Consider the following 26,587-nt stretch of genomic DNA (forward strand, 5'->3'; position numbering starts at 1 on the left):
TTTAGAAATGTGTATTGATGTATGTATGGATCAGATACGTTGCCAGGGATTCATTACAAAATTAATTCAAGGCTGGCACTGGTGAGAGTCAGTGAAGGTAGAGATGACACATGATTGTCCAGATACTGATAACTCTTGAAGCTGAAGTAATCGCATCTGAAATTTTCCATAATAAAAACATAAAAACAATCTCATGGGTTCATACTCAAGAGTTGAGGTGATACTTTAAAAAGACAAAAAGGGAAACCAAGATAGCAAAAACAATTTCTAAAAAACTACATCGGTCAACACCAACGATAGCTAGGGCATTCTCCTTCACTCTAGAAATTTAACAATCAGAGAGGGAAAATGAAGCATTTACCTTGCCTGTTTTTGTTTGAGATGAACTTTAGAGTCAACAAGTAGCCATACTTGATGAGGGAAAGTTGTTCTTTACAAAAGTCACCCAGCTAATAAATCTGACAAGAATGTTCACATGATTAAGTCACCACTTGTAACCCTCAGGGCAATAACTGATTCAAACAAGGACCATCAATAGATAAAATTGTTAGGCGGAAGTTTGATGAAGTTTACAAGAGGGATGAGGCTTTCCCCTCGTGGATCCACCCAACAATCTTAGAATCGTCAAAAAAGACAATTACCATATGCCACCTGGTATACTGCATTTCGGTACATGGCACCGTCTTTGAAATACTCTTCCTCAAACAGCTGATCTAGAATCTAATCAAGCCTCAAGAGGTAACAAGTTTAATAACAGCACAAGTGATTCACTTCTCTCAGCAAATCAAAATCATTTTTGACAAAAAGGGCAGAAGGTATGTGGCAAGGCAGTGCTTTAAATTAAGACTTAAGGGGCACAGTGAGCACCTCAGGAGGAAAAAATAAAACTGTAGAATTACTTTTAAGAAATTTAAAAATTCTAAGTATTTGATGATAAGGAATAATTGTTAATTTTTAAAGGTATAATATGACTTATTATACCTTAAAGAAATGTCCATTTTTTTTAAGAGAGTAGAACTGAAATGTACAGGGATGAGGGGACGTGGTGTCTGGGGTTTGCTTTAAAATCCTTTGGAAAAAGAGAAATAGGTTAAAAGGGAAGGAAGAAAGAAGAGAGAAAGCTAATATGGCAGAATCTTGGTAACTGTGGAGTCTGGTAATGGATGTGGGGGGCGGGATTTCTTATACTATGCTCTCTACTTTTGCACATTTGGGAAAATTTTATGTGATGGAGAGGTATTGTTACCATGCCATAGGAAACAAGGTCGATCGTTTTAGAAGTTTAAGAGCGAGATGTCAGACTTTCGGGCACTCTCATTTCCATACACTAGGTTTATCATATCGATTAAATAATAGTTAGAATCAAGAGCTAGTGAGACCCACTGGCAGGCGGGCGAGATCTTCTTTTAAAAAAATGAAAGTTTCTTAATTCAATCAATGAACATATTTGGACAGAGAAGATCAAAGAAAAGTGGTTGGGCCACTCTCTCTTCAAAACTACCTTTGCCATGGTCTTCAGGCCTTGAAAACATTCCATAGAGCACCCCAATACCACTTCCGAGAGACTCCTGGGAATCCTGGGTATGCAAAACCAACGCAAGAGGAATTTCATATTGCCCAAATTTTGGGACGCACTTTATTGCTTTGGGGGGTCTTGGAAAAGAGGAAAAACATCCCACATGACAAGGACATGACGGCGGCCAGACAGGCCACCAGAAAGGCATTGCCTACTTCCTGTTTATCTGGCTTGAAGGGCAAAGAGAAAGATGGTGGGAAGGATATACCCTCTTCGTTCATCACGGCACAGTAATTCCAGATTGCAGCAATGGAGATAAAAATACCGGCTGCTACGTTCAGAAATCCTGCAACAGTAATTAGATGGTAGGTGGCACACGTACGAAAATCTGCCACGTATACATTCTTTAATGCACGCACCATGACAGCTTTTCCCAGGAGCCCTAGGATGCTGGCGGCCAGTAGGAGGTGTTGAGAAACACGAATATCGAGCGGGAGGTAGGTATCCCAGTAGGTGTGACGGTGGCACGATGTGGCTCTGTCGAAGGAACTATTGCGGTGGTAAATGCACACTTTCCACACACCCACACAGGCCATGCCGGGTGGGTAGTGTGCCGTGCTGTCCATGTACCACGTCCGCCACTCCACGAAGCCCATGGACACGGTGGTGAGGATCCAGGCTACGGTGGCAATGCCGAAACATCCCAATTGCCAATCGGCGTTACGGTCAAGGAAGCTCCGGATGACCACGTGCTGAGCAGAACTGCAAACAAATACAGGGCATCGTGAAGGTGGGCCCCTGAGGCCTGGAACAGCCCCCCATGGGTGAGCGGCGCTGCATCGGAGAATGGAGCCCCGTGACCCACGTATTCTGCTGGCAGGCGCTCACAGAGCCCGGGGTGAAAGCATGAACTCTGTCTCTAAAGCTAAGTGGTCCTTCGGTGTTGGCAAAGCCGCTTTAGAGAAGTCACTGTCCTCAACTCAAATCATCAGATTCTTCAAAACAGTGTTGTATCCCAGCCCCAGTCCTTTTGCTGAAAAGCCCAATGCAAGAACTTACAGTGATGTGTATCTGCCAGGGTAGGGGGCTTCCTGAGCCAGGGAGAGTGGGGGAGGGGTGAAGGCAGTTTGCAAAGGAGCAGGGACGTGAGCTGGAACCATGGAAACGGAAGGTGCTGCAGAGGAAGCAGTGGTATAAATGACAACGTCCGCTCTGAAAAATACACTGATAGCTGTATTTCCAGCCCAGCGCTGATGACCTGTTGAATCAAAACTTCTTTATATAAAATCCTAGCGTCTCTGGAAGCCAGGCCACGTGGCCATGATCGCATGACACCATTCTCGCTCTCACATAACTGTTACGGAACTCGATGATCCGAGGGGGTGAAGGTGGAGAAATGTCCACCTCTGTTCTTGGCTCCAGGCAGATGTTTCTAGCCCTCGCTCCGGGGTTTCTGGCACAGAAACTTGATATTCCCTTTACACATCGGCCCACTGGCCTCTTCTCTCCCACGGGACCGAGAAGGGTGCTGTGCGGGAATCTCGGTAATGTCATATGGGTCGCTTCGGTACATTCGCGGACGACATATGTGCTTCTCTACGATTTTAAACCCTTTAAAAATGTTCTTAGAATAACGAGGCCATTGTGACATGGACCCGGGTGGGAAGTGCAGCCATTTTATGGGCTTTCTACTGTTTGCTAATAGTAAAGACCACTTAAGAGAATTGTAAAGAAAAGAAGCTCTTTTCCTAACGTGGCTCAAGTGCACCCACCTCATTACTTCCTGGGCACACTTTTACCATTGCTGTGTGTCTTTTCTTAAACAGCTTTCTTGAGACATAATCTCCACACCATGAAATTCACCATTTTAAAGTGTATAATTTGGTGGATTTCTGTATGTTCACAAGAATATGTAACCATCACCATTAATTCCAGCATGGTGGGGAGGGAGGGAGGAGGAGGGAGGGAGGGAGGGAGGAGGAAGGAAGGAAGGAAGGAAGGAAGGAAGGGAAGGAAGGAAGGAAATGGGAAGGCAGGCTGTCCCTATCAGCAGTCAATCCCCAGTCTCTCCTGGCTCCAGTCCTCGGGAACCTCCAATATGTCTTCACAGATTTGACTATTGTGGATATTTCATACAAATAGAAACATATAATTTGTGGCCCTCGTGTCTGGCTCTTAACTGAGCACCATGTTTTTGGGGTTTACTCATAGATGTATCAGTACTTCATTCCTTTTCATTGCCCAATAATATTCCACCGTGTAGGTCTACCACCGTTTGTTTATGCACTTAGCAGTGGATGGACAATCGGGCTGTTTTCGCTTCATGTTCACAGCGGCATCATTCGTGTATAAGTCTCTGTGTGGAGGTACGTTTTCATTTCTCTTGGGTATGTATCCAGGAGTGGAATGCTGGGTCACAAGGAAACACTATCTTTAACATTTTGAGGACCCGCCAATGTTTTCCAAAGTGGTGGCTTCAAATCACAGCAGAGCACTACCCAACCACCTCCTCAATGAACACACCTAAGGGGCACACTGTGCAGGCAGCAGAGCCCTTCTAAATCAAATCCTGCTCTGTAGGGTCAGTCCCTGCACAGTAGCTCCTCCTCTGTCATCACGGCCAATCAGCCTGAGGGTTCATCCCTCTCACTGATGTGCAAACAGCAACCACGGCTCAACTACAACAGGAGGGCACACACAACCCATGCAAGGAACACCCATACAGCACCTGGCCCAGGTAACCAGGGACACGGTGCCACTGGGACCCACTGGTCATATACTACATAAGGCCACTCTACTAAGACCGAGAGACAGAACAGTCCTACCTAATACATAGAAACAAACGCGGGGAGGTAGACAAAATGGGAAGACAGACAAACATGTCCCAAATGAAAGAACAGGACAAAGCTCCAGAAAAAGAACTAAACACAATGGAGACACGCAATCTACCAGACGCAGAGTTCAAAACACTGCTTATAAGGATGCTCCATGATCTCAGTGAGAACAACGACAAAGAGATAGGAAACATAAAAATAGAGATACAAAACATAAGATAGAACCAGTCAGAGATGAAGAATACTATAACTGAAATGAAGAACACCTCACAGGGAATTGACAGTAGATTAGACGAAGCAGAGGACCGAATTGGCGATTTGGAAGATGAGGTAGCAGAAAACACCCAAGCAGAACAGCAAAAAGAAAGAAGAATCCAAAAAAAGTGAGGATAGTTTAAGGGGGCTCTGGTATGAGCCCCCTTAACAACATTCGCATCATAGACACCAGAAGGAGGACAGAGAGCAAGGAATTCAAAACCTATTTGATGAAATAATGATGGAAACCTTCCCTAGCCTGGCAAAAGAAACACGGAGAAGTGCAGAGTGACAAATAAGATGAACCCAAAGAGGCCCACACCATGACACATCCTAATTAAAATGACAAAGGTTAAAGACAAGGAGAGAATCTTAAGAGCAGCAGGAGAAAAGCAGTTAGTTGCCCGCACGGGAGCTCGCATAAGACAGCTGATTTTCCAACAGAAACTTTGTGGGCCAGAAGGGATTGGCACGAAATAGTTAACATGATGAAAAGAGAGGACCTACAACCAAGATTCTTCCATCCAGCAAAGATTCTTCCATCCAGCAAATCGAGGGACAGAGAAAGAGCTCCCCAGACGAGAAAAAGCAAAAGGAGTTCATCACCACCAAACCAGTGTTACAAGAGCGACTATTTTAAGAAAAAGAAAAGAAAAAATAAAAACTATGAATAATAAAAGGGCAATTACTAAAGTATCTCTCAATAATCACTTTACATGTAAAGGGATTAAAGGCTGCAATCAAAAGACATAAGGTGGCTGGATAAGAAAACAAGCCCCTTACGTATGCTGCCCTCACATACCCTTAGAAGAGACTCACTTTAGAACAAAGGAAACACAGACTGAAAGTAGAGGAATGGAAAAAGGTATTTCATGAACATGGAAAGGGAAAAAAAAGCTGGGGTAGCAGTACTTCTACTAGACAAAATAGATTTAAAACAGACGGTAACAAGACACAAAAAAGGACCCGGTAACCGCACTACTGGGTATTGACCCAAAGAGACCCAAAACAGCACTTTGAAGGGACATGTGCATCCACATATTCATTGCAGCATTATTTACAATACTCAAGGTATGAAGGCAGCCTGGATGATGGAATAAAGGATCAATGATGAAGGAATGAGGAGGTGGTACATATATACAACGGAATATTACTCAGCTATAAAAAGGAACGAAATCTTGCTACCTGGGTGGACCTGAAGGGTATCGCGCTGAGTGGGGTAAGTCAGAGAAAGACAAATGCCATATGATTTTGCTTTCATGTCATATCTAAAGAACACAACAGAAAGAAACTCACAGATTCAGAAAACATTTGGATGGTTATGAGATGGGAGGGGCGTTGGGGACGGGTGAAAAAAGGGACAGAGATGAGGAGTACAAACTGGTAGCTACGACACAGTAAGTGTCAGATGGGTACTAAACTCATGGGGTGATAAATCTAGTGTAAATTATATAAATGTCTAATCACTACATTGTTCACATGAAACATTGTATGCCAAATGTGTTTGAAAAATATAAGATTTAAAAAAGAAATAAAAAGAAAGGGGCAAATAACATCTAAGTGTTATTACAAAAATAGTAAAAAAAAATTAAAATGAGAATTACCCCAAGACTCAGCAATCCCACTTCTGGACATACACTGAAAAGAAGGGAAAGCAAGGACACGAAGAGATATGTGCACTGCAGTGTACATAGCAGCATGATTCACAATAGCCAGGAGGTGGACACAACACAAATGTCCATCATGGATGGACAGGGAGACAAAACGTGGTGTATACACACCACAAGTGATGACTAATTTGTTTGCGCAAGTAACATGTCAAAGTAACTGAGCTCCTAACAGCAGTGTTCCCCTTCAGACCAGAGGATTTGCGTTTGGTGTGCTTCTGCTGCCCTCCAGTGGAAGCACAGAAGAATGCATCGTGACTGTGGAGTAAAACATAACATCCAGGAGTGTTCCTTGTGTGTTGATAGATACTGCACCTACCTTAGGACGAAAAATTAATCCGTGCCCATTTGAGAAAATTGAGAAGCCCCACAAAGGTACAAAGAAAGAAAAAAACACCCATCAGCTCACTTTCCCAGGGACTCAGGACTGCGAGAACCTGAGCAGGGGATCTAGAAAGGGCAGGGTGCATGGGCTCTCTCTGAGTAAAGTCACCCTTTCTGCTCCTGGGGTGCTAATTTAAACTTGGTTTTCATACTTGATTCTAGCTTACTTCAACCGGCACCAAGTTTCTTTTGGTAAACAAAAAAATCAATAAAAATAGAAGTAATTTCACCCTGTTCACATACTTGAGTAGCTTCGAGTTTTAGCTCTAATTATTGGATTTTGTTTCCTTCTATCTTTTCTCTTTCTACTTCCTTTTTTGGTTTGTTTCTTTTTCGTCGAGTTTAATTAAAAAAAGTTGCAATAAACACCTTTTTACACTATGTAATATATCTGTGTATCTGTATCTCGGTATCTATTGTGGCAAAATTAGATGACCACTTCTACAGTGCAAATGCAAAACAGGGCCTTCCTGAAGGGCTGCATGATTTCTATAACTAATAGATATTGCCCACCTGACCGTCAGAAAGGTGCACCATTTCATGTTTCTTAAAACAATGCACTAGGACGCATTTCCCATCCAGGATCCCATCCTGCACACTAGCGGGTGTCATTTCTCACTTTCCATTAACCCTGAGCAATCTGTAAGGTAGGAAATTATAGGCCATGATCATTTGGGTATGCATTTCTTTCATCATGAGAAAGGTTCAACATTTTTCACTTGCTTGTAAGTAATTATTTTTCTTTGTAAGCTCCTTCTCCATTAGGTTTTTAAAGTTACGATTTTTTTTTTTTTACTTTCGATTTTCAGCTCTACCTGAATTAGGTAAATGAGCCCTTTCTCATGTCTGTTGCCAATATCCGCCTCAATGATCACTTTCTAACCCTTTACCTCTGTTTCTCATCTTTTGGGTTGGGTTTGATTTCATTTGGTTTGGGTGGCAGTGCTCTTGTTTGGATTTTTTTTTGTTTTCTTTTGGCCGTGCAGGCCTTTCTCACTGTTACATAGGACACAAAATTGTTACCATGTTCCCTTCAGGGACTGGATGCTGATCACGTCAGAAAAGAAATTTCATGCACCTGACCAAAACTATGGGCGGCTGGAGTGCGCCCTAAAGGCCTGGAGGTGGGCAAAGTGGAGGATGGGGCAGGGCTGTGGCCTGAGCACCTTCCAGTACCAGAAACCTTTCCCAGGGATTGTTGCCCTCACCCCTTCCTTGGCAAACGGTTCTGCCCTTTCCCCAGGGGCTTGAAGTGCCCTCACCACGGAGAACCCTCGGGCCCGGCAAACCAGCGGGGACCCTCTCCATGCCAACTCCCCAGCCCAATCTCCCCCGGACGGCCAACACCAAGCTGAACTCAGTGGCTCATCTCAAGTGGCTTCCGCCAACACTGGACGACGGGGACTGGGTAGTCGTCATGCTGACCTGCGCCATTTCCTGAGGCGGGCTCTCCGTCGCCTGTCAACAAACGACTCATCCATTTTGGGATACTCAAACTCCCCCTGGTAAAACTTGGGCACAGTCGATGCGCTATACGGTGATGTCGCGCGCGGCGCAGGACGTTAACGGCATCCCCGGCCTCTGCCCACCACAAGCCAGCAGCGCCCTGGCTTCGGGGCCGAGCCCAACTGTCTGCAGGCGTCTCCCACTGTCCGTTGGGACCGAGATCCGCACTGAGAAGCACTGCTTCAGGTCACGGCTGACCGAATAAAGGAGTCCTGCCCAGCTGGTCTCCGTGGTGACGCGGAGGAAGCAGCAGGAGGCCACGTTCCTCAACGAATCCGAACGCACGCGAGACCCACGCGCGGCCAAGGCCCGCCGCGCTCCGTACGCTCCGCGCCCCCTCGCGCCTCTCGCCGAAACCACAGCAAAGCGATCCGCGCGCGGCGCGCTCCTGACAGCCGGCCTTCCTCCTCTGCCTCGGGCGCGTCTCCGTGCCACCTCCCTGGCTGGCCTACGGTCCCGACACGCCGTCTGCGCCGGTGCTGATCGCCGCTGACGCCCCTTCGCCGAGGCCCCATCGCGCCCGCGCTCGGCCTTCCCCCCTCCTCCCACACGGGCTCCCCGCTCCCCGGACTCAGGGCCGGACCCTGGGCCAGACCCGTGCCACCAGCACCCCGTGCAGGGTTTCCATCACAGCCACGAGAGCGGGGGCCGGCGAACGAATCCTTCCCTTGGGCCGGCACCGGCCCCCAGCACACACGCCTCACCTCACCCCGCCGCAGCCGCGCCAGCTCATCCCTCTCTTAGCGAGGGACCCGACGCCGAGCCAGGGTACCAGTTGGCCACAGGTCCCAGAACTCAGAAGCCGCAGCGGCACGATTGCAAGCCAGCTCTTTCCGACTCCGAGTGGAGTCCTTCTGGGCCGAGCGACCTGGCCCGAGCGCCCCTCACACTGCGGTCCGTCCGCGGGTCAGCTGGCACGGGGACGAAGCTCCTCCCACCGGCCCGGGACCGCGGCTTCTCGGCGTCCCGGCGTCCTCTGCTCCCCCGCTCACACCTACTCGCACCAGGCAGACTCCCTCCTCGTCACCGGAAACTGGGAACCATCAAACCCCTTCCCAAATGCAGGACAGAACCGTCCTCATTACCATTCCTGGGCATTCTCAACTTGTGAAGTTCATTCGTCTGTTTTCAAGGAGGAGGAGGAAGAAGAGGAGGACGAGGAGGAGGACAGAAGGAGAAGGAGGAGAAGGAGAAGACGCAGGTGGAAATTATGGGCAGGGATCCTTTCCACCGAGTCCAGGGCACCACCGAGTCCAGGGCACAAGAAATTCGAACGGTGGGGGAGGCCCTAGACAAGCCGAAGGGGACAGGCCCCAACAAAAGACCCGTGATTCTCGGTGTTGAGAAACCAACTGAAATGCTGAGCGATAGCAAGTGTGTGAATCATTTTCATGTATAAAGAAATCGTAACAGAGCATGTAAAATTAACTAGGTCTATATCCACACGGGTCAATCGAGAAATCAAAATAAAGCGAGTAAAGGATATGCACCGGAAACGACCTTGATGGGGAGAATTTCAAAACTCGAGCAAGACTATAGTGTCCATGGAACCACCTTCTGAAGGAAAGACTGAGATCAAGGGTAGGAAACCTGAAAACCAACTTTAGGTCATGGGGAGTTAGGGACCAAAGGAGAGATGTTCGTTCCGTAGAGAGACCTTGCAACCGGCCTGCCCCCTCTTCCGGCTTGAAAACTTACGAAGCAACGATGGCAAAAACACTCACCTGGATCAGATCTGAGGGAGGACCACTTGCGTGACCGTCTCACTTTTTATGCACAGGACACTTTCGATCGTGGAAAGCCAGTGAAGACAGCCTAAATGGCCACGTGGCAATGCCTTAGGCGCGTTCCAATGCGTCCACCGGCTGGAACACGAGGCAACCTTTCGAAAACATACATCAAAAACAAAAAAATAAAAAATAAGAGAAACAGAAAAAGGCTCCAGAGACATCTGAGTTGAAAGGGCAGGTTATAAAACGATTGCGCAGGGGGCCCATTTCATTTCCAAAAGTGTGCATTCCTCTATCCATCACATACGCCTAAACCTGAAGATAAACGCCAGTTCGTCAACCTTGCTTGGATCGGCAGAGCGTGTCTCCAGGGGACTTGTGTTTTCTCCTATGTATCAATTCCTGCAGTGAGTATATAGTCAATGGATCGGAAAAGCACAAGTCATGACGAATCTTTTCAGTAAGGAACATGGCAAAAGAACTGAGCTCTTAGCAGCAGTGTTCACCTGCAGACCAAAGAGGATTTGCGTTTGGTGCGCTTCTGCTGCCCTCAAGTGGAAGCACAGAAGAATGCATCGTGACTGTGGAGTAAAACATAACATCCAGGGCTGTTCCTTGAATATTGATAGATACTGCACCAACCTTAGGACTAAGAATTAATCCGTGCCCATTAGAGAAAATTGAGAAAGCCCACAAAGGTACAAAGGAATAAAAAAAGACCCAGCAGCTCACTCTCAGGATTGCGAGATCCTGAGCAGGGGACCTAGAAAGGGCAGGGTGCACGGGCTCTCTCCGAGTAAAGTCACCCTTTCTGCTATTGGAGTGCTAACGCTGAACTTGCTTGTCATACTTGATTCTAGCTTACTTCACCTATCGCCACGCTCCTTGGGCATACAAACGAACAAATCGATAAACAAAAATAAAGAAATGAACGAATGAGGAAATCGATCGATCAATGGATAAAAAATGCTTGTAATTTCACCCCGTTCGAATCCTTGGGTCGCTTCAGGTTTGGGCCCTGATTTGTGGATCTCAGTTTCTTTTCTCTTTCCTCTTTCTCTTTTTCTCGTTTTTCTTCGGCGATGCTAAAAACGTGTTGCCACGAACACCTGTTCTACACGATGTAACATATCTCTGCATCTGTATCTGAGTCTATATCTTGGTGAAATTAGATGAATATTTCTACCGTGCAGATCCCAAACAGCGTTCTGCTCAGCGGCTGCAGGATGTATAGATCTAGTAGATAGTGTCGACTTGTCCTTCGGAAAGTTGTAGCACTTCATGTTTGGAAACCAACGCACGAGGACACGTTTCCCATCCGCGATCCGATCCTGCACACTAGCGGGTGTCACCGATCACTTTCTTTTCACTCTGGGCAACTTGTAAGGTAGAAAATGATCGGCCGCGACCGTTTCGGTTTGCATTTCTTTGATTCTGAGTAAGGTTCCACATCTTCTTCCTGTCTGGTAGTCCCGTGTGTTTCCTTGTACCCCTCTGTGGACGTCCTCATTTTCGATTGCCTGTTTAACCGTGCGATTCTTAATTTTTGCATTTGGATTTTCCGCTCTGCCAGAATCGGTTACCTGAGACCTTTCTCGTGTCTGTTGCCAATATCCGCCTCAATGATCACTTTCTAACCCTTTACCTCTGTTTCTCATCTTTTGCGCCGGGTTCGATTTGATTTGGTTTGGGTGGCAGTGCTCTGGTTTGGATTTGTTCCGTCTTCCTTTTGCCGTGCAGGCCTTTCTCACTGTTACATAGGACACAAAATTGTTAACATGTTCGCTTCAGGGTCTGGATGCTGATCACGTCAGAAAAGAAACTTCATACAGCTGAGCCAAACTATGGGCGGCCGGAGGGTGTGGCCTAAAGAGGCCGGGAGGCGGGGGAAGTGGACGACGGGGCGGGGCCATGGCCTGAGCCGCCTCCAGGCCCAGAAACCTTTCCCAGGGCTGGCTGCCCTCGCCCTTTCCCCAGGGGCTGGACACGCCCTCTCCCCGGAGACCCCTCGGGCCCCCGCGAACCAGCGGGGACCCTCTCCGTGCGACTTCCCCAGCCCGATCTGCCCCGGACGGCCATCACCAAGCTGAACCCAGTGGCTCATCTCAACTGGCTTCCCCCGACACTGGACGCTGGACGCCGGGGACCGCGTCGTCCTCGCCCTGACCTGCTCCCGTTCCCGAGGCGGGCACACAGTCGTTTGGCGAGAAACGACTCTTCCATCCTGGGATACTCGACCTCACGCCGGCGACACTCGGGCCCGGTCGATGCGCCGTGCGGGGCTGTGGCGCGCGGCGCAGGCCGTTAACGGCATCCCCGTTAACGGCTGCCGTTAACGGCATCCCCGTTAACGGCTGCCGTTAACGGCCTCTGCCCATCAGAAGCCAGCAGCACCCTGTGTTCGCGCCAAGCCCAGGTGTCCCCAGGCATCTCCCACTGACCACTGGGGCCCAGATCCGCACTGACGGGCACTGCTTCAGGACACGGGTGACCGAATAAAGGGGTCCCGTTGAGCTGGTCACCGTGGTGACGCGGATGAAGCAGCACGAGGCCATTTTGCTCAGAGTCCAAACACACACGAGGTCGTTGGCTAAGGCCGACCGCGCTCTCCGCGCTCCACGCATCCTCACGCCTCTAGCGGAAACCACAGCCAAGCCATCCGCGCGCGGCGCGCTCCTGCCAGCCGGCCTGCGGCCCCGACACGCCGTCTGCGCCGGCGCTGCTCGCCACTGACGCCCCTTCGCCGAGGTCCCGTCACCCCGACCCGGGCATCTCGGCTCCTCCAACACCGGCTCCCCGCTCCCCGTGCTCAGGGTCGGACGCTGGGCCAGGCCCCAGGCGGCCCGCACCCCGTGCACGTTTTCATCACAGCCGTGAGCGGGCGCCACGGACCGAGGTCTTCCCGTGGGCCGGCACCGGCCCCCCGCACACACGCCTCATCTCGCTCCGCCACAGCCCCGCCAGCTCATCCCACTCTTAGCGAGGGATCTGAGGCCGAGCCACAGGTACCATTTGGCCACAGGTCCCAGAACTCGGAAGCCGCAGCGGCACAACTGCAAGCCAGCTCTTTCCGACTCCGAGTGGAGCCCTTCTGGGCCGAGTGACCTGGCCCGAGCGCCCCTCACACTGCGGTCCGTCGGCGGGTCAGCTGGCGCCGGGACGAAGCTCCTCCCACGGGCCCGGGACCGCGGCTTCTCGGCGTCCCGGCGTCCTCTGCTCCCCCGCTCACACCTACTCGCACCAGGCAGACTCCCTCCTCGTCACCGGAAACTGGGAACCATCAAACCCCTTCCCAAATGCAGGACAGAACCGTCCTCATTACCATTCCTGGGCATTCTCAACTTGTGAAGTTCATTCGTCTGTTTTCAAGGAGGAGGAGGAAGAAGAGGAGGACGAGGAGGAGGAGGAAGAGGACGAGGAGGAGGACAGAAGGAGAAGGAGGAGAAGGAGAAGACGCAGGTGGAAATTATGGGCAGGGATCCTTTCCCCCGAGTCCAGGGCACAAGAAATTCGAACGGTGGGTGAGGCCCTAGACAAGCCGAAGGGGACAGGCCCCAACAAAAGACCCGTGATTCTCGGTGTTGAGAAACCAACTGAAATGCTGAGCGAGAGCAAGTGTGTGAATCATTTTCATGTATAAAGAAATCGTAACAGAGCATGTAAAATTAACTAGGTCTATATCCACACGGGTCAATCGAGAAATCAAAATAAAGCGAGTAAGGATATACTTTGAAACATTGTGATGGGGAGAGAATTTCAAAACTCGAGCAAGACTATAGTGTCCATGGAACCACCTTCTGAAGGAAGGCAGAGATCAAGGGTAGAAGCCTGAAAACCAACTTTGGGTCATGGGGAGTTAGGGACCAAAGGAGAATGTTCGTTCCGTAGAGACCTTGCAACCGACCTGCCCCCTCTTCGGCTTGAAAACTTACAGAAGTAGCGATGGCAAAAACACTCACCTGGATCAGATCGAGGAGGACCACTTGCGTGACCGTCTATTTTTTATGCACTGGACACTTTCGATCGTGGAAAATAGTGAAGACAGCCCTAAATGTATTACGTGGCAATGCCTTAAGAGCGTTCAATGCGTCCACGGCTGGAACCGCGAGCAACCTTTTCGAAAACATACATCCAAAAACAAAAAAAATAAAAATTAGAGAAACAGAAAAAGGCTCCCAGAGACATCTGAGTTGAAAGGCGGAGTTATAAAACGATTGCTGGGGGGCCCATTTCATTCAAAAGTGTGCATTCCTCTATCCATCACATGCGCATCTATTGAAGATAAAGCCAGTTAAGTCCAACCTTACTTGGATGAAGCAGAAGCGTGTCTCCAGAGAGAGGGGACTTGTGTTTTCTCCCTATGTATCAATTCCTGCGGAGTGAAATTATATAGTCAATGGATCGGAAAAGCACAAGTCATGACAGATCTTTTCAGTAAGGAACATGGCAAAAGAACTGAGCTCTTAGCAGCAGTGTTCACCTGCAGACCAAAGAGGATTTGCGTTTGGTGCGCTTCTGCTGACCTCCAGTGGAAGCACAGAAGAATGCATCGTGACTGTGGAGTAAAACATAACATCCAGGGCTGTTCCTTGAATATTGATAGATACTGCACCAACCTTAGGACTAAGAATTAATCAGTGCCCATTAGAGAAAATTGAGAAAGCCCACAAAGGTACAAAGGAATAAAAAAAGACCCAGCAGCTCACTCTCAGGATTGCGAGATCCTGAGCAGGGGACCTAGAAAGGGCAGGGTGCACGGGCTCTCTCCGAGTAAAGTCACCCTTTCTGCTATTGGAGTGCTAACGCTGAACTTGCTTGTCATACTTGATTCTAGCTTACTTCACCTATCGCCACGCTCCTTGGGCATACAAACGAACAAATCGATAAACAAAAATAAAGAAATGAACGAATGAGGAAATCGATCGATCGATCGATGGTCGATCAATGGATAAATGCTTGTAATTTCACCCCGTTCGAATCCTTGGGTCGCTTCAGGTTTGGGCCCTGATTTGTGGATCTCAGTTTCTTTTCTCTTTCCTCTTTCTCTTTTTCTCGTTTTTCTTCGGCGATGCTAAAAACGTGTTGCCACGAACACCTGTTCTACACGATGTAACATATCTCTGCATCTGTATCTGAGTCTATATCTTGGTGAAATTAGATGAATATTTCTACCGTGCAGATCCCAAACAGCGTTCTGCTCAGCGGCTGCAGGATGTATAGATCTACTAGATAGTGTCGACTTGTCCTTCGGAAAGTTGTAGCACTTCATGTTTGGAAACCAACGCACGAGGACACGTTTCCCATCCGCGATCCGATCCTGCACACTAGCGGGTGTCACCGATCACTTTCTTTTCACTCTGGGCAACTTGTAAGGTAGAAAATGATCGGCCGCGACCGTTTCGGTTTGCATTTCTTTGATTCTGAGTAAGGTTCCACATCTTCTTCCTGTCTGGTAGTCACGTGTGTTTCCTTGTACCCCTCTGTGGACGTCCTCATTTTCGATTGCCTGTTTAACCGTGCGATTCTTAATTTTTGCATTTGGATTTTCCGCTCTGCCAGAATCGGGTACCTGAGACCTTTCTCGTGTCTGTTGCCAATATCCGCCTCAATGATCACTTTCTAACCCTTTACCTCTGTTTCTCATCTTTTGCGCCGGGTTCGATTTGATTTGGTTTGGGTGGCAGTGCTCTGGTTTGGATTTGTTCCGTCTTCCTTTTGCCGTGCAGGCCTTTCTCACTGTTACATAGGACACAAAATTGTTAACATGTTCGCTTCAGGGTCTGGATGCTGATCACGTCAGAAAAGAAACTTCATACAGCTGAGCCAAACTATGGGCGGCCGGAGGGTGTGGCCTAAAGAGGCCTGGAGGCGGGGGAAGTGGACGACGGGGCGGGGCCATGGCCTGAGCCGCCTCCAGGCCCAGAAACCTTTCCCAGGGCTGGCTGCCCTCGCCCTTTCCCCAGGGGCTGGACACGCCCTCTCCCCGGAGACCCCTCGGGCCCCCGCGAACCAGCGGGGACCCTCTCCGTGCGACTTCCCCAGCCCGATCTGCCCCGGACGGCCATCACCAAGCTGAACCCAGTGGCTCATCTCAACTGGCTTCCCCCGACACTGGACGCTGGACGCCGGGGACCGCGTCGTCCTCGCCCTGACCTGCTCCCGTTCCCGAGGCGGGCACACAGTCGTTTGGCGAGAAACGACTCTTCCATCCTGGGATACTCGACCTCACGCCGGCGACACTCGGGCCCGGTCGATGCGCCGTGCGGGGCTGTGGCGCGCGGCGCAGGCCGTTAACGGCATCCCCGTTAACGGCTGCCGTTAACGGCATCCCCGTTAACGGCTGCCGTTAACGGCCTCTGCCCATCAGAAGCCAGCAGCACCCTGTGTTCGCGCCAAGCCCAGGTGTCCCCAGGCATCTCCCACTGACCACTGGGGCCCAGATCCGCACTGACGGGCACTGCTTCAGGACACGGGTGACCGAATAAACGGGTCCCGTTGAGCTGGTCACCGTGGTGACGCGGATGAAGCAGCACGAGGCCATTTTGCTCAGAGTCCAAACACACACGAGGTCGTTGGCTAAGGCCGACCGCGCTCTCCGCGCTCCACGCATCCTCACGCCTCTAGCGGAAACCACAGCCAAGCCATCCGCGCGCGGCGCGCTCCTGCCAGCCGGCCTGCGGCCCCGACACGCCGTCTGCGCCAGCGCTGCTCGCCACTGACGCCCCTTCGCCGAGGTCCCGTCACCCCGACCCGGGCATCTCGGCTCCTCCAACACCGGCTCCCCGCTCCCCGTGCTCAGGGTCGGACGCTGGGCCAGGCCCCAGGCGGCCCGCACCCCGTGCACGTTTTCATCACAGCCGTGAGCGGGCGCCACGGACCGAGGTCTTCCCGTGGGCCGGCACCGGCCCCCAGCACACACGCCTCATCTCGCTCCGCCACAGCCCCGCCAGCTCATCCCACTCTTAGCGAGGGATCTGAGGCCGAGCCACAGGTACCATTTGGCCACAGGTCCCAGAACTCGGAAGCCGCAGCGGCACAACTGCAAGCCAGCTCTTTCCGACTCCGAGTGGAGCCCTTCTGGGCCGAGTGACCTGGCCCGAGCGCCCCTCACACTGCGGTCCGTCGGCGGGTCAGCTGGCGCGGGGACGAAGCTCCTCCCACGGGCCCGGGACCGCGGCTTCTCGGCGTCCCGGCGTCCTCTGCTCCCCCGCTCACACCTACTCGCACCAGGCAGACTCCCTCCTCGTCACCGGAAACTGGGAACCATCAAACCCCTTCCCAAATGCAGGACAGAACCGTCCTCATTACCATTCCTGGGCATTCTCAACTTGTGAAGTTCATTCGTCTGTTTTCAAGGAGGAGGAGGAAGAAGAGGAGGACGAGGAGGAGGAGGAAGAGGACGAGGAGGAGGACAGAAGGAGAAGGAGGAGAAGGAGAAGACGCAGGTGGAAATTATGGGCAGGGATCCTTTCCACCGAGTCCAGGGCACAAGAAATTCGAACGGTGGGTGAGGCCCTAGACAAGCCGAAGGGGACAGGCCCCAACAAAAGACCCGTGATTCTCGGTGTTGAGAAACCAACTGAAATGCTGAGCGATAGCAAGTGTGTGAATCATTTTCATGTATAAAGAAATCGTAACAGAGCATGTAAAATTAACTAGGTCTATATCCACACGGGTCAATCGAGAAATCAAAATAAAGCGAGTAAAGGATATGCACCGGAAACGACCTTGATGGGGAGAATTTCAAAACTCGAGCAAGACTATAGTGTCCATGGAACCACCTTCTGAAGGAAAGACTGAGATCAAGGGTAGGAAACCTGAAAACCAACTTTAGGTCATGGGGAGTTAGGGACCAAAGGAGAGATGTTCGTTCCGTAGAGAGACCTTGCAACCGGCCTGCCCCCTCTTCCGGCTTGAAAACTTACGAAGCAACGATGGCAAAAACACTCACCTGGATCAGATCTGAGGGAGGACCACTTGCGTGACCGTCTCACTTTTTATGCACAGGACACTTTCGATCGTGGAAAGCCAGTGAAGACAGCCTAAATGGCCACGTGGCAATGCCTTAGGCGCGTTCCAATGCGTCCACCGGCTGGAACACGAGGCAACCTTTCGAAAACATACATCAAAAACAAAAAAATAAAAAATTAGAGAAACAGAAAAAGGCTCCAGAGACATCTGAGTTGAAAGGGCAGGTTATAAAACGATTGCGCAGGGGGCCCATTTCATTTCCAAAAGTGTGCATTCCTCTATCCATCACATACGCCTAAACCTGAAGATAAACGCCAGTTCGTCAACCTTGCTTGGATCGGCAGAGCGTGTCTCCAGGGGACTTGTGTTTTCTCCTATGTATCAATTCCTGCAGTGAGTATATAGTCAATGGATCGGAAAAGCACAAGTCATGACGAATCTTTTCAGTAAGGAACATGGCAAAAGAACTGAGCTCTTAGCAGCAGTGTTCACCTGCAGACCAAAGAGGATTTGCGTTTGGTGCGCTTCTGCTGCCCTCCAGTGGAAGCACAGAAGAATGCATCGTGACTGTGGAGTAAAACATAACATCCAGGGCTGTTCCTTGAATATTGATAGATACTGCACCAACCTTAGGACTAAGAATTAATCCGTGCCCATTAGAGAAAATTGAGAAAGCCCACAAAGGTACAAAGGAATAAAAAAAGACCCAGCAGCTCACTCTCAGGATTGCGAGATCCTGAGCAGGGGACCTAGAAAGGGCAGGGTGCACGGGCTCTCTCCGAGTCAAGTCACCCTTTCTGCTATTGGAGTGCTAACGCTGAACTTGCTTGTCATACTTGATTCTAGCTTACTTCACCTATCGCCACGCTCCTTGGGCATACAAACGAACAAATCGATAAACAAAAATAAAGAAATGAACGAATGAGGAAATCGATCGATCGATCGATCGATCGATCAATGGATAAAAAATGCTTGTAATTTCACCCCGTTCGAATCCTTGGGTCGCTTCAGGTTTGGGCCCTGATTTGTGGATCTCAGTTTCTTTTCTCTTTCCTCTTTCTCTTTTTCTCGTTTTTCTTCGGCGATGCTAAAAACGTGTTGCCACGAACACCTGTTCTACACGATGTAACATATCTCTGCATCTGTATCTGAGTCTATATCTTGGTGAAATTAGATGAATATTTCTACCGTGCAGATCCCAAACAGCGTTCTGCTCAGCGGCTGCAGGATGTATAGATCTACTAGATAGTGTCGACTTGTCCTTCGGAAAGTTGTAGCACTTCATGTTTGGAAACCAACGCACGAGGACACGTTTCCCATCCGCGATCCGATCCTGCACACTAGCGGGTGTCACCGATCACTTTCTTTTCACTCTGGGCAACTTGTAAGGTAGAAAATGATCGGCCGCGACCGTTTCGGTTTGCATTTCTTTGATTCTGAGTAAGGTTCCACATCTTCTTCCTGTCTGGTAGTCACGTGTGTTTCCTTGTACCCCTCTGTGGACGTCCTCATTTTCGATTGCCTGTTTAACCGTGCGATTCTTAATTTTTGCATTTGGATTTTCCGCTCTGCCAGAATCGGGTACCTGAGACCTTTCTCGTGTCTGTTGCCAATATCCGCCTCAATGATCACTTTCTAACCCTTTACCTCTGTTTCTCATCTTTTGCGCCGGGTTCGATTTGATTTGGTTTGGGTGGCAGTGCTCTGGTTTGGATTTGTTCCGTCTTCCTTTTGCCGTGCAGGCCTTTCTCACTGTTACATAGGACACAAAATTGTTAACATGTTCGCTTCAGGGTCTGGATGCTGATCACGTCAGAAAAGAAACTTCATACAGCTGAGCCAAACTATGGGCGGCCGGAGGGTGTGGCCTAAAGAGGCCTGGAGGCGGGGGAAGTGGACGACGGGGCGGGGCCATGGCCTGAGCCGCCTCCAGGCCCAGAAACCTTTCCCAGGGCTGGCTGCCCTCGCCCTTTCCCCAGGGGCTGGACACGCCCTCTCCCCGGAGACCCCTCGGGCCCCCGCGAACCAGCGGGGACCCTCTCCGTGCGACTTCCCCAGCCCGATCTGCCCCGGACGGCCATCACCAAGCTGAACCCAGTGGCTCATCTCAACTGGCTTCCCCCGACACTGGACGCTGGACGCCGGGGACCGCGTCGTCCTCGCCCTGACCTGCTCCCGTTCCCGAGGCGGGCACACAGTCGTTTGGCGAGAAACGACTCTTCCATCCTGGGATACTCGACCTCACGCCGGCGACACTCGGGCCCGGTCGATGCGCCGTGCGGGGCTGTGGCGCGCGGCGCAGGCCGTTAACGGCATCCCCGTTAACGGCTGCCGTTAACGGCATCCCCGTTAACGGCTGCCGTTAACGGCCTCTGCCCATCAGAAGCCAGCAGCACCCTGTGTTCGCGCCAAGCCCAGGTGTCCCCAGGCATCTCCCACTGACCACTGGGGCCCAGATCCGCACTGACGGGCACTGCTTCAGGACACGGGTGACCGAATAAACGGGTCCCGTTGAGCTGGTCACCGTGGTGACGCGGATGAAGCAGCACGAGGCCATTTTGCTCAGAGTCCAAACACACACGAGGTCGTTGGCTAAGGCCGACCGCGCTCTCCGCGCTCCACGCATCCTCACGCCTCTAGCGGAAACCACAGCCAAGCCATCCGCGCGCGGCGCGCTCCTGCCAGCCGGCCTGCGGCCCCGACACGCCGTCTGCGCCGGCGCTGCTCGCCACTGACGCCCCTTCGCCGAGGTCCCGTCACCCCGACCCGGGCATCTCGGCTCCTCCAACACCGGCTCCCCGCTCCCCGTGCTCAGGGTCGGACGCTGGGCCAGGCCCCAGGCGGCCCGCACCCCGTGCACGTTTTCATCACAGCCGTGAGCGGGCGCCACGGACCGAGGTCTTCCCGTGGGCCGGCACCGGCCCCCAGCACACACGCCTCATCTCGCTCCGCCACAGCCCCGCCAGCTCATCCCACTCTTAGCGAGGGATCTGAGGCCGAGCCACAGGTACCATTTGGCCACAGGTCCCAGAACTCGGAAGCCGCAGCGGCACAACTGCAAGCCAGCTCTTTCCGACTCCGAGTGGAGCCCTTCTGGGCCGAGTGACCTGGCCCGAGCGCCCCTCACACTGCGGTCCGTCGGCGGGTCAGCTGGCGCGGGGACGAAGCTCCTCCCACGGGCCCGGGACCGCGGCTTCTCGGCGTCCCGGCGTCCTCTGCTCCCCCGCTCACACCTACTCGCACCAGGCAGACTCCCTCCTCGTCACCGGAAACTGGGAACCATCAAACCCCTTCCCAAATGCAGGACAGAACCGTCCTCATTACCATTCCTGGGCATTCTCAACTTGGGAAGTTCATTCGTCTGTTTTCAAGGAGGAGGAGGAAGAAGAGGAGGACGAGGAGGAGGAGGAAGAGGACGAGGAGGAGGACAGAAGGAGAAGGAGGAGAAGGAGAAGACGCAGGTGGAAATTATGGGCAGGGATCCTTTCCACCGAGTCCAGGGCACAAGAAATTCGAACGGTGGGTGAGGCCCTAGACAAGCCGAAGGGGACAGGCCCCAACAAAAGACCCGTGATTCTCGGTGTTGAGAAACCAACTGAAATGCTGAGCGATAGCAAGTGTGTGAATCATTTTCATGTATAAAGAAATCGTAACAGAGCATGTAAAATTAACTAGGTCTATATCCACACGGGTCAATCGAGAAATCAAAATAAAGCGAGTAAAGGATATGCACCGGAAACGACCTTGATGGGGAGAATTTCAAAACTCGAGCAAGACTATAGTGTCCATGGAACCACCTTCTGAAGGAAAGACTGAGATCAAGGGTAGGAAACCTGAAAACCAACTTTAGGTCATGGGGAGTTAGGGACCAAAGGAGAGATGTTCGTTCCGTAGAGAGACCTTGCAACCGGCCTGCCCCCTCTTCCGGCTTGAAAACTTACGAAGCAACGATGGCAAAAACACTCACCTGGATCAGATCTGAGGGAGGACCACTTGCGTGACCGTCTCACTTTTTATGCACAGGACACTTTCGATCGTGGAAAGCCAGTGAAGACAGCCTAAATGGCCACGTGGCAATGCCTTAGGCGCGTTCCAATGCGTCCACCGGCTGGAACACGAGGCGACCTTTCGAAAACATACATCAAAAACAAAAAAATAAAAAATTAGAGAAACAGAAAAAGGCTCCAGAGACATCTGAGTTGAAAGGGCAGGTTATAAAACGATTGCGCAGGGGGCCCATTTCATTTCCAAAAGTGTGCATTCCTCTATCCATCACATACGCCTAAACCTGAAGATAAACGCCAGTTCGTCAACCTTGCTTGGATCGGCAGAGCGTGTCTCCAGGGGACTTGTGTTTTCTCCTATGTATCAATTCCTGCAGTGAGTATATAGTCAATGGATCGGAAAAGCACAAGTCATGACGAATCTTTTCAGTAAGGAACATGGCAAAAGAACTGAGCTCTTAGCAGCAGTGTTCACCTGCAGACCAAAGAGGATTTGCGGTTGGTGCGCTTCTGCTGCCCTCCAGTGGAAGCACAGAAGAATGCATCGTGACTGTGGAGTAAAACATAACATCCAGGGCTGTTCCTTGAATATTGATAGATACTGCACCAACCTTAGGACTAAGAATTAATCCGTGCCCATTAGAGAAAATTGAGAAAGCCCACAAAGGTACAAAGGAATAAAAAAAGACCCAGCAGCTCACTCTCAGGATTGCGAGATCCTGAGCAGGGGACCTAGAAAGGGCAGGGTGCACGGGCTCTCTCAGAGTAAAGTCACCCTTTCTGCTATTGGAGTGCTAACGCTGAACTTGCTTGTCATACTTGATTCTAGCTTACTTCACCTATCGCCACGCTCCTTGGGCATACAAACGAACAAATCGATAAACAAAAATAAAGAAATGAACGAATGAGGAAATCGATCGATCGATCGATCGATCGATCAATGGATAAAAAATGCTTGTAATTTCACCCCGTTCGAATCCTTGGGTCGCTTCAGGTTTGGGCCCTGATTTGTGGATCTCAGTTTCTTTTCTCTTTCCTCTTTCTCTTTTTCTCGTTTTTCTTCGGCGATGCTAAAAACGTGTTGCCACGAACACCTGTTCTACACGATGTAACATATCTCTGCATCTGTATCTGAGTCTATATCTTGGTGATATTAGATGAATATTTCTACCGTGCAGATCCCAAACAGCGTTCTGCTCAGCGGCTGCAGGATGTATAGATCTACTAGATAGTGTCGACTTGTCCTTCGGAAAGTTGTAGCACTTCATGTTTGGAAACCAACGCACGAGGACACGTTTCCCATCCGCGATCCGATCCTGCACACTAGCGGGTGTCACCGATCACTTTCTTTTCACTCTGGGCAACTTGTAAGGTAGAAAATGATCGGCCGCGACCGTTTCGGTTTGCATTTCTTTGATTCTGAGTAAGGTTCCACATCTTCTTCCTGTCTGGTAGTCACGTGTGTTTCCTTGTACCCCTCTGTGGACGTCCTCATTTTCGATTGCCTGTTTAACCGTGCGATTCTTAATTTTTGCATTTGGATTTTCCGCTCTGCCAGAATCGGGTACCTGAGACCTTTCTCGTGTCTGTTGCCAATATCCGCCTCAATGATCACTTTCTAACCCTTTACCTCTGTTTCTCATCTTTTGCGCCGGGTTCGATTTGATTTGGTTTGGGTGGCAGTGCTCTGGTTTGGATTTGTTCCGTCTTCCTTTTGCCGTGCAGGCCTTTCTCACTGTTACATAGGACACAAAATTGTTAACATGTTCGCTTCAGGGTCTGGATGCTGATCACGTCAGAAAAGAAACTTCATACAGCTGAGCCAAACTATGGGCGGCCGGAGGGTGTGGCCTAAAGAGGCCTGGAGGCGGGGGAAGTGGACGACGGGGCGGGGCCATGGCCTGAGCCGCCTCCAGGCCCAGAAACCTTTCCCAGGGCTGGCTGCCCTCGCCCTTTCCCCAGGGGCTGGACACGCCCTCTCCCCGGAGACCCCTCGGGCCCCCGCGAACCAGCGGGGACCCTCTCCGTGCGACTTCCCCAGCCCGATCTGCCCCGGACGGCCATCACCAAGCTGAACCCAGTGGCTCATCTCAACTGGCTTCCCCCGACACTGGACGCTGGACGCCGGGGACCGCGTCGTCCTCGCCCTGACCTGCTCCCGTTCCCGAGGCGGGCACACAGTCGTTTGGCGAGAAACGACTCTTCCATCCTGGGATACTCGACCTCACGCCGGCGACACTCGGGCCCGGTCGATGCGCCGTGCGGGGCTGTGGCGCGCGGCGCAGGCCGTTAACGGCATCCCCGTTAACGGCTGCCGTTAACGGCATCCCCGTTAACGGCTGCCGTTAACGGCCTCTGCCCATCAGAAGCCAGCAGCACCCTGTGTTCGCGCCAAGCCCAGGTGTCCCCAGGCATCTCCCACTGACCACTGGGGCCCAGATCCGCACTGACGGGCACTGCTTCAGGACACGGGTGACCGAATAAACGGGTCCCGTTGAGCTGGTCACCGTGGTGACGCGGATGAAGCAGCACGAGGCCATTTTGCTCAGAGTCCAAACACACACGAGGTCGTTGGCTAAGGCCGACCGCGCTCTCCGCGCTCCACGCATCCTCACGCCTCTAGCGGAAACCACAGCCAAGCCATCCGCGCGCGGCGCGCTCCTGCCAGCCGGCCTGCGGCCCCGACACGCCGTCTGCGCCAGCGCTGCTCGCCACTGACGCCCCTTCGCCGAGGTCCCGTCACCCCGACCCGGGCATCTCGGCTCCTCCAACACCGGCTCCCCGCTCCCCGTGCTCAGGGTCGGACGCTGGGCCAGGCCCCAGGCGGCCCGCACCCCGTGCACGTTTTCATCACAGCCGTGAGCGGGCGCCACGGACCGAGGTCTTCCCGTGGGCCGGCACCGGCCCCCAGCACACACGCCTCATCTCGCTCCGCCACAGCCCCGCCAGCTCATCCCACTCTTAGCGAGGGATCTGAGGCCGCGCCACAGGTACCATTTGGCCACAGGTCCCAGAACTCGGAAGCCGCAGCGGCACAACTGCAAGCCAGCTCTTTCCGACTCCGAGTGGAGCCCTTCTGGGCCGAGTGACCTGGCCCGAGCGCCCCTCACACTGCGGTCCGTCGGCGGGTCAGCTGGCGCGGGGACGAAGCTCCTCCCACGGGCCCGGGACCGCGGCTTCTCGGCGTCCCGGCGTCCTCTGCTCCCCCGCTCACACCTACTCGCACCAGGCAGACTCCCTCCTCGTCACCGGAAACTGGGAACCATCAAACCCCTTCCCAAATGCAGGACAGAACCGTCCTCATTACCATTCCTGGGCATTCTCAACTTGGGAAGTTCATTCGTCTGTTTTCAAGGAGGAGGAGGAAGAAGAGGAGGACGAGGAGGAGGAGGAAGAGGACGAGGAGGAGGACAGAAGGAGAAGGAGGAGAAGGAGAAGACGCAGGTGGAAATTATGGGCAGGGATCCTTTCCACCGAGTCCAGGGCACAAGAAATTCGAACGGTGGGTGAGGCCCTAGACAAGCCGAAGGGGACAGGCCCCAACAAAAGACCCGTGATTCTCGGTGTTGAGAAACCAACTGAAATGCTGAGCGATAGCAAGTGTGTGAATCATTTTCATGTATAAAGAAATCGTAACAGAGCATGTAAAATTAACTAGGTCTATATCCACACGGGTCAATCGAGAAATCAAAATAAAGCGAGTAAAGGATATGCACCGGAAACGACCTTGATGGGGAGAATTTCAAAACTCGAGCAAGACTATAGTGTCCATGGAACCACCTTCTGAAGGAAAGACTGAGATCAAGGGTAGGAAACCTGAAAACCAACTTTAGGTCATGGGGAGTTAGGGACCAAAGGAGAGATGTTCGTTCCGTAGAGAGACCTTGCAACCGGCCTGCCCCCTCTTCCGGCTTGAAAACTTACGAAGCAACGATGGCAAAAACACTCACCTGGATCAGATCTGAGGGAGGACCACTTGCGTGACCGTCTCACTTTTTATGCACAGGACACTTTCGATCGTGGAAAGCCAGTGAAGACAGCCTAAATGGCCACGTGGCAATGCCTTAGGCGCGTTCCAATGCGTCCACCGGCTGGAACACGAGGCGACCTTTCGAAAACATACATCAAAAACAAAAAAATAAAAAATTAGAGAAACAGAAAAAGGCTCCAGAGACATCTGAGTTGAAAGGGCAGGTTATAAAACGATTGCGCAGGGGGCCCGTTTCATTTCCAAAAGTGTGCTTTCCTCTATCCATCACATACGCCTAAACCTGAAGATAAACGCCAGTTCGTCAACCTTGCTTGGATCGGCAGAGCGTGTCTCCAGGGGACTTGTGTTTTCTCCTATGTATCAATTCCTGCAGTGAGTATATAGTCAATGGATCGGAAAAGCACAAGTCATGACGAATCTTTTCAGTAAGGAACATGGCAAAAGAACTGAGCTCTTAGCAGCAGTGTTCACCTGCAGACCAAAGAGGATTTGCGTTTGGTGCGCTTCTGCTGCCCTCCAGTGGAAGCACAGAAGAATGCATCGTGACTGTGGAGTAAAACAACTGGTGAAATTCGTTTGTTTGTTTTACCAAAAAGCAACAAACAGAAAAGAGCAATCTGTCAATTATGAGGAGGGGCACTTTTTAATGTGTCCAGGAGTCAAGAAATTAGAATGGTGGTTGAGGCCCTAGACAAGCCGAAGGGGACATGCCCCAACTAAAGAGCTCTG

General features: G+C 51.4%; 1 protein-coding gene and 1 long non-coding RNA gene across 2 annotated transcripts; both read right to left on the reverse strand.

Annotated features, from left to right (window-relative positions):
* Positions 1 to 1,606: 1,606 nt before the first annotated feature.
* Positions 1,607 to 8,677, reverse strand: CLDN34 (claudin 34). Its single transcript, XM_039852214.1, has 2 exons — positions 8,448 to 8,677; positions 1,607 to 2,278 (listed from the first exon to the last, which is right to left on the reverse strand). Exons 1-2 carry the CDS (start codon positions 8,675 to 8,677, stop codon positions 1,609 to 1,611), a joined length of 900 nt encoding a protein of 299 aa, XP_039708148.1. The 3' UTR covers positions 1,607 to 1,608.
* Positions 8,678 to 9,463: 786 nt separating this feature from the next.
* Positions 9,464 to 25,971, reverse strand: LOC120594223 (uncharacterized). Its single transcript, XR_005650519.1, has 4 exons — positions 25,818 to 25,971; positions 21,831 to 21,988; positions 17,844 to 18,001; positions 9,464 to 10,044 (listed from the first exon to the last, which is right to left on the reverse strand). It is a non-coding gene; the product is annotated as an uncharacterized LOC120594223 (long non-coding RNA).
* Positions 25,972 to 26,587: the final 616 nt, after the last annotated feature.

Source organism: Pteropus medius, unplaced genomic scaffold, assembly GCF_902729225.1.
Source record: "Pteropus medius unplaced genomic scaffold, Ma_sr-lr_union100, whole genome shotgun sequence".
In the NCBI taxonomy this organism is placed as follows: domain Eukaryota; kingdom Metazoa; phylum Chordata; class Mammalia; order Chiroptera; family Pteropodidae; genus Pteropus; species Pteropus medius.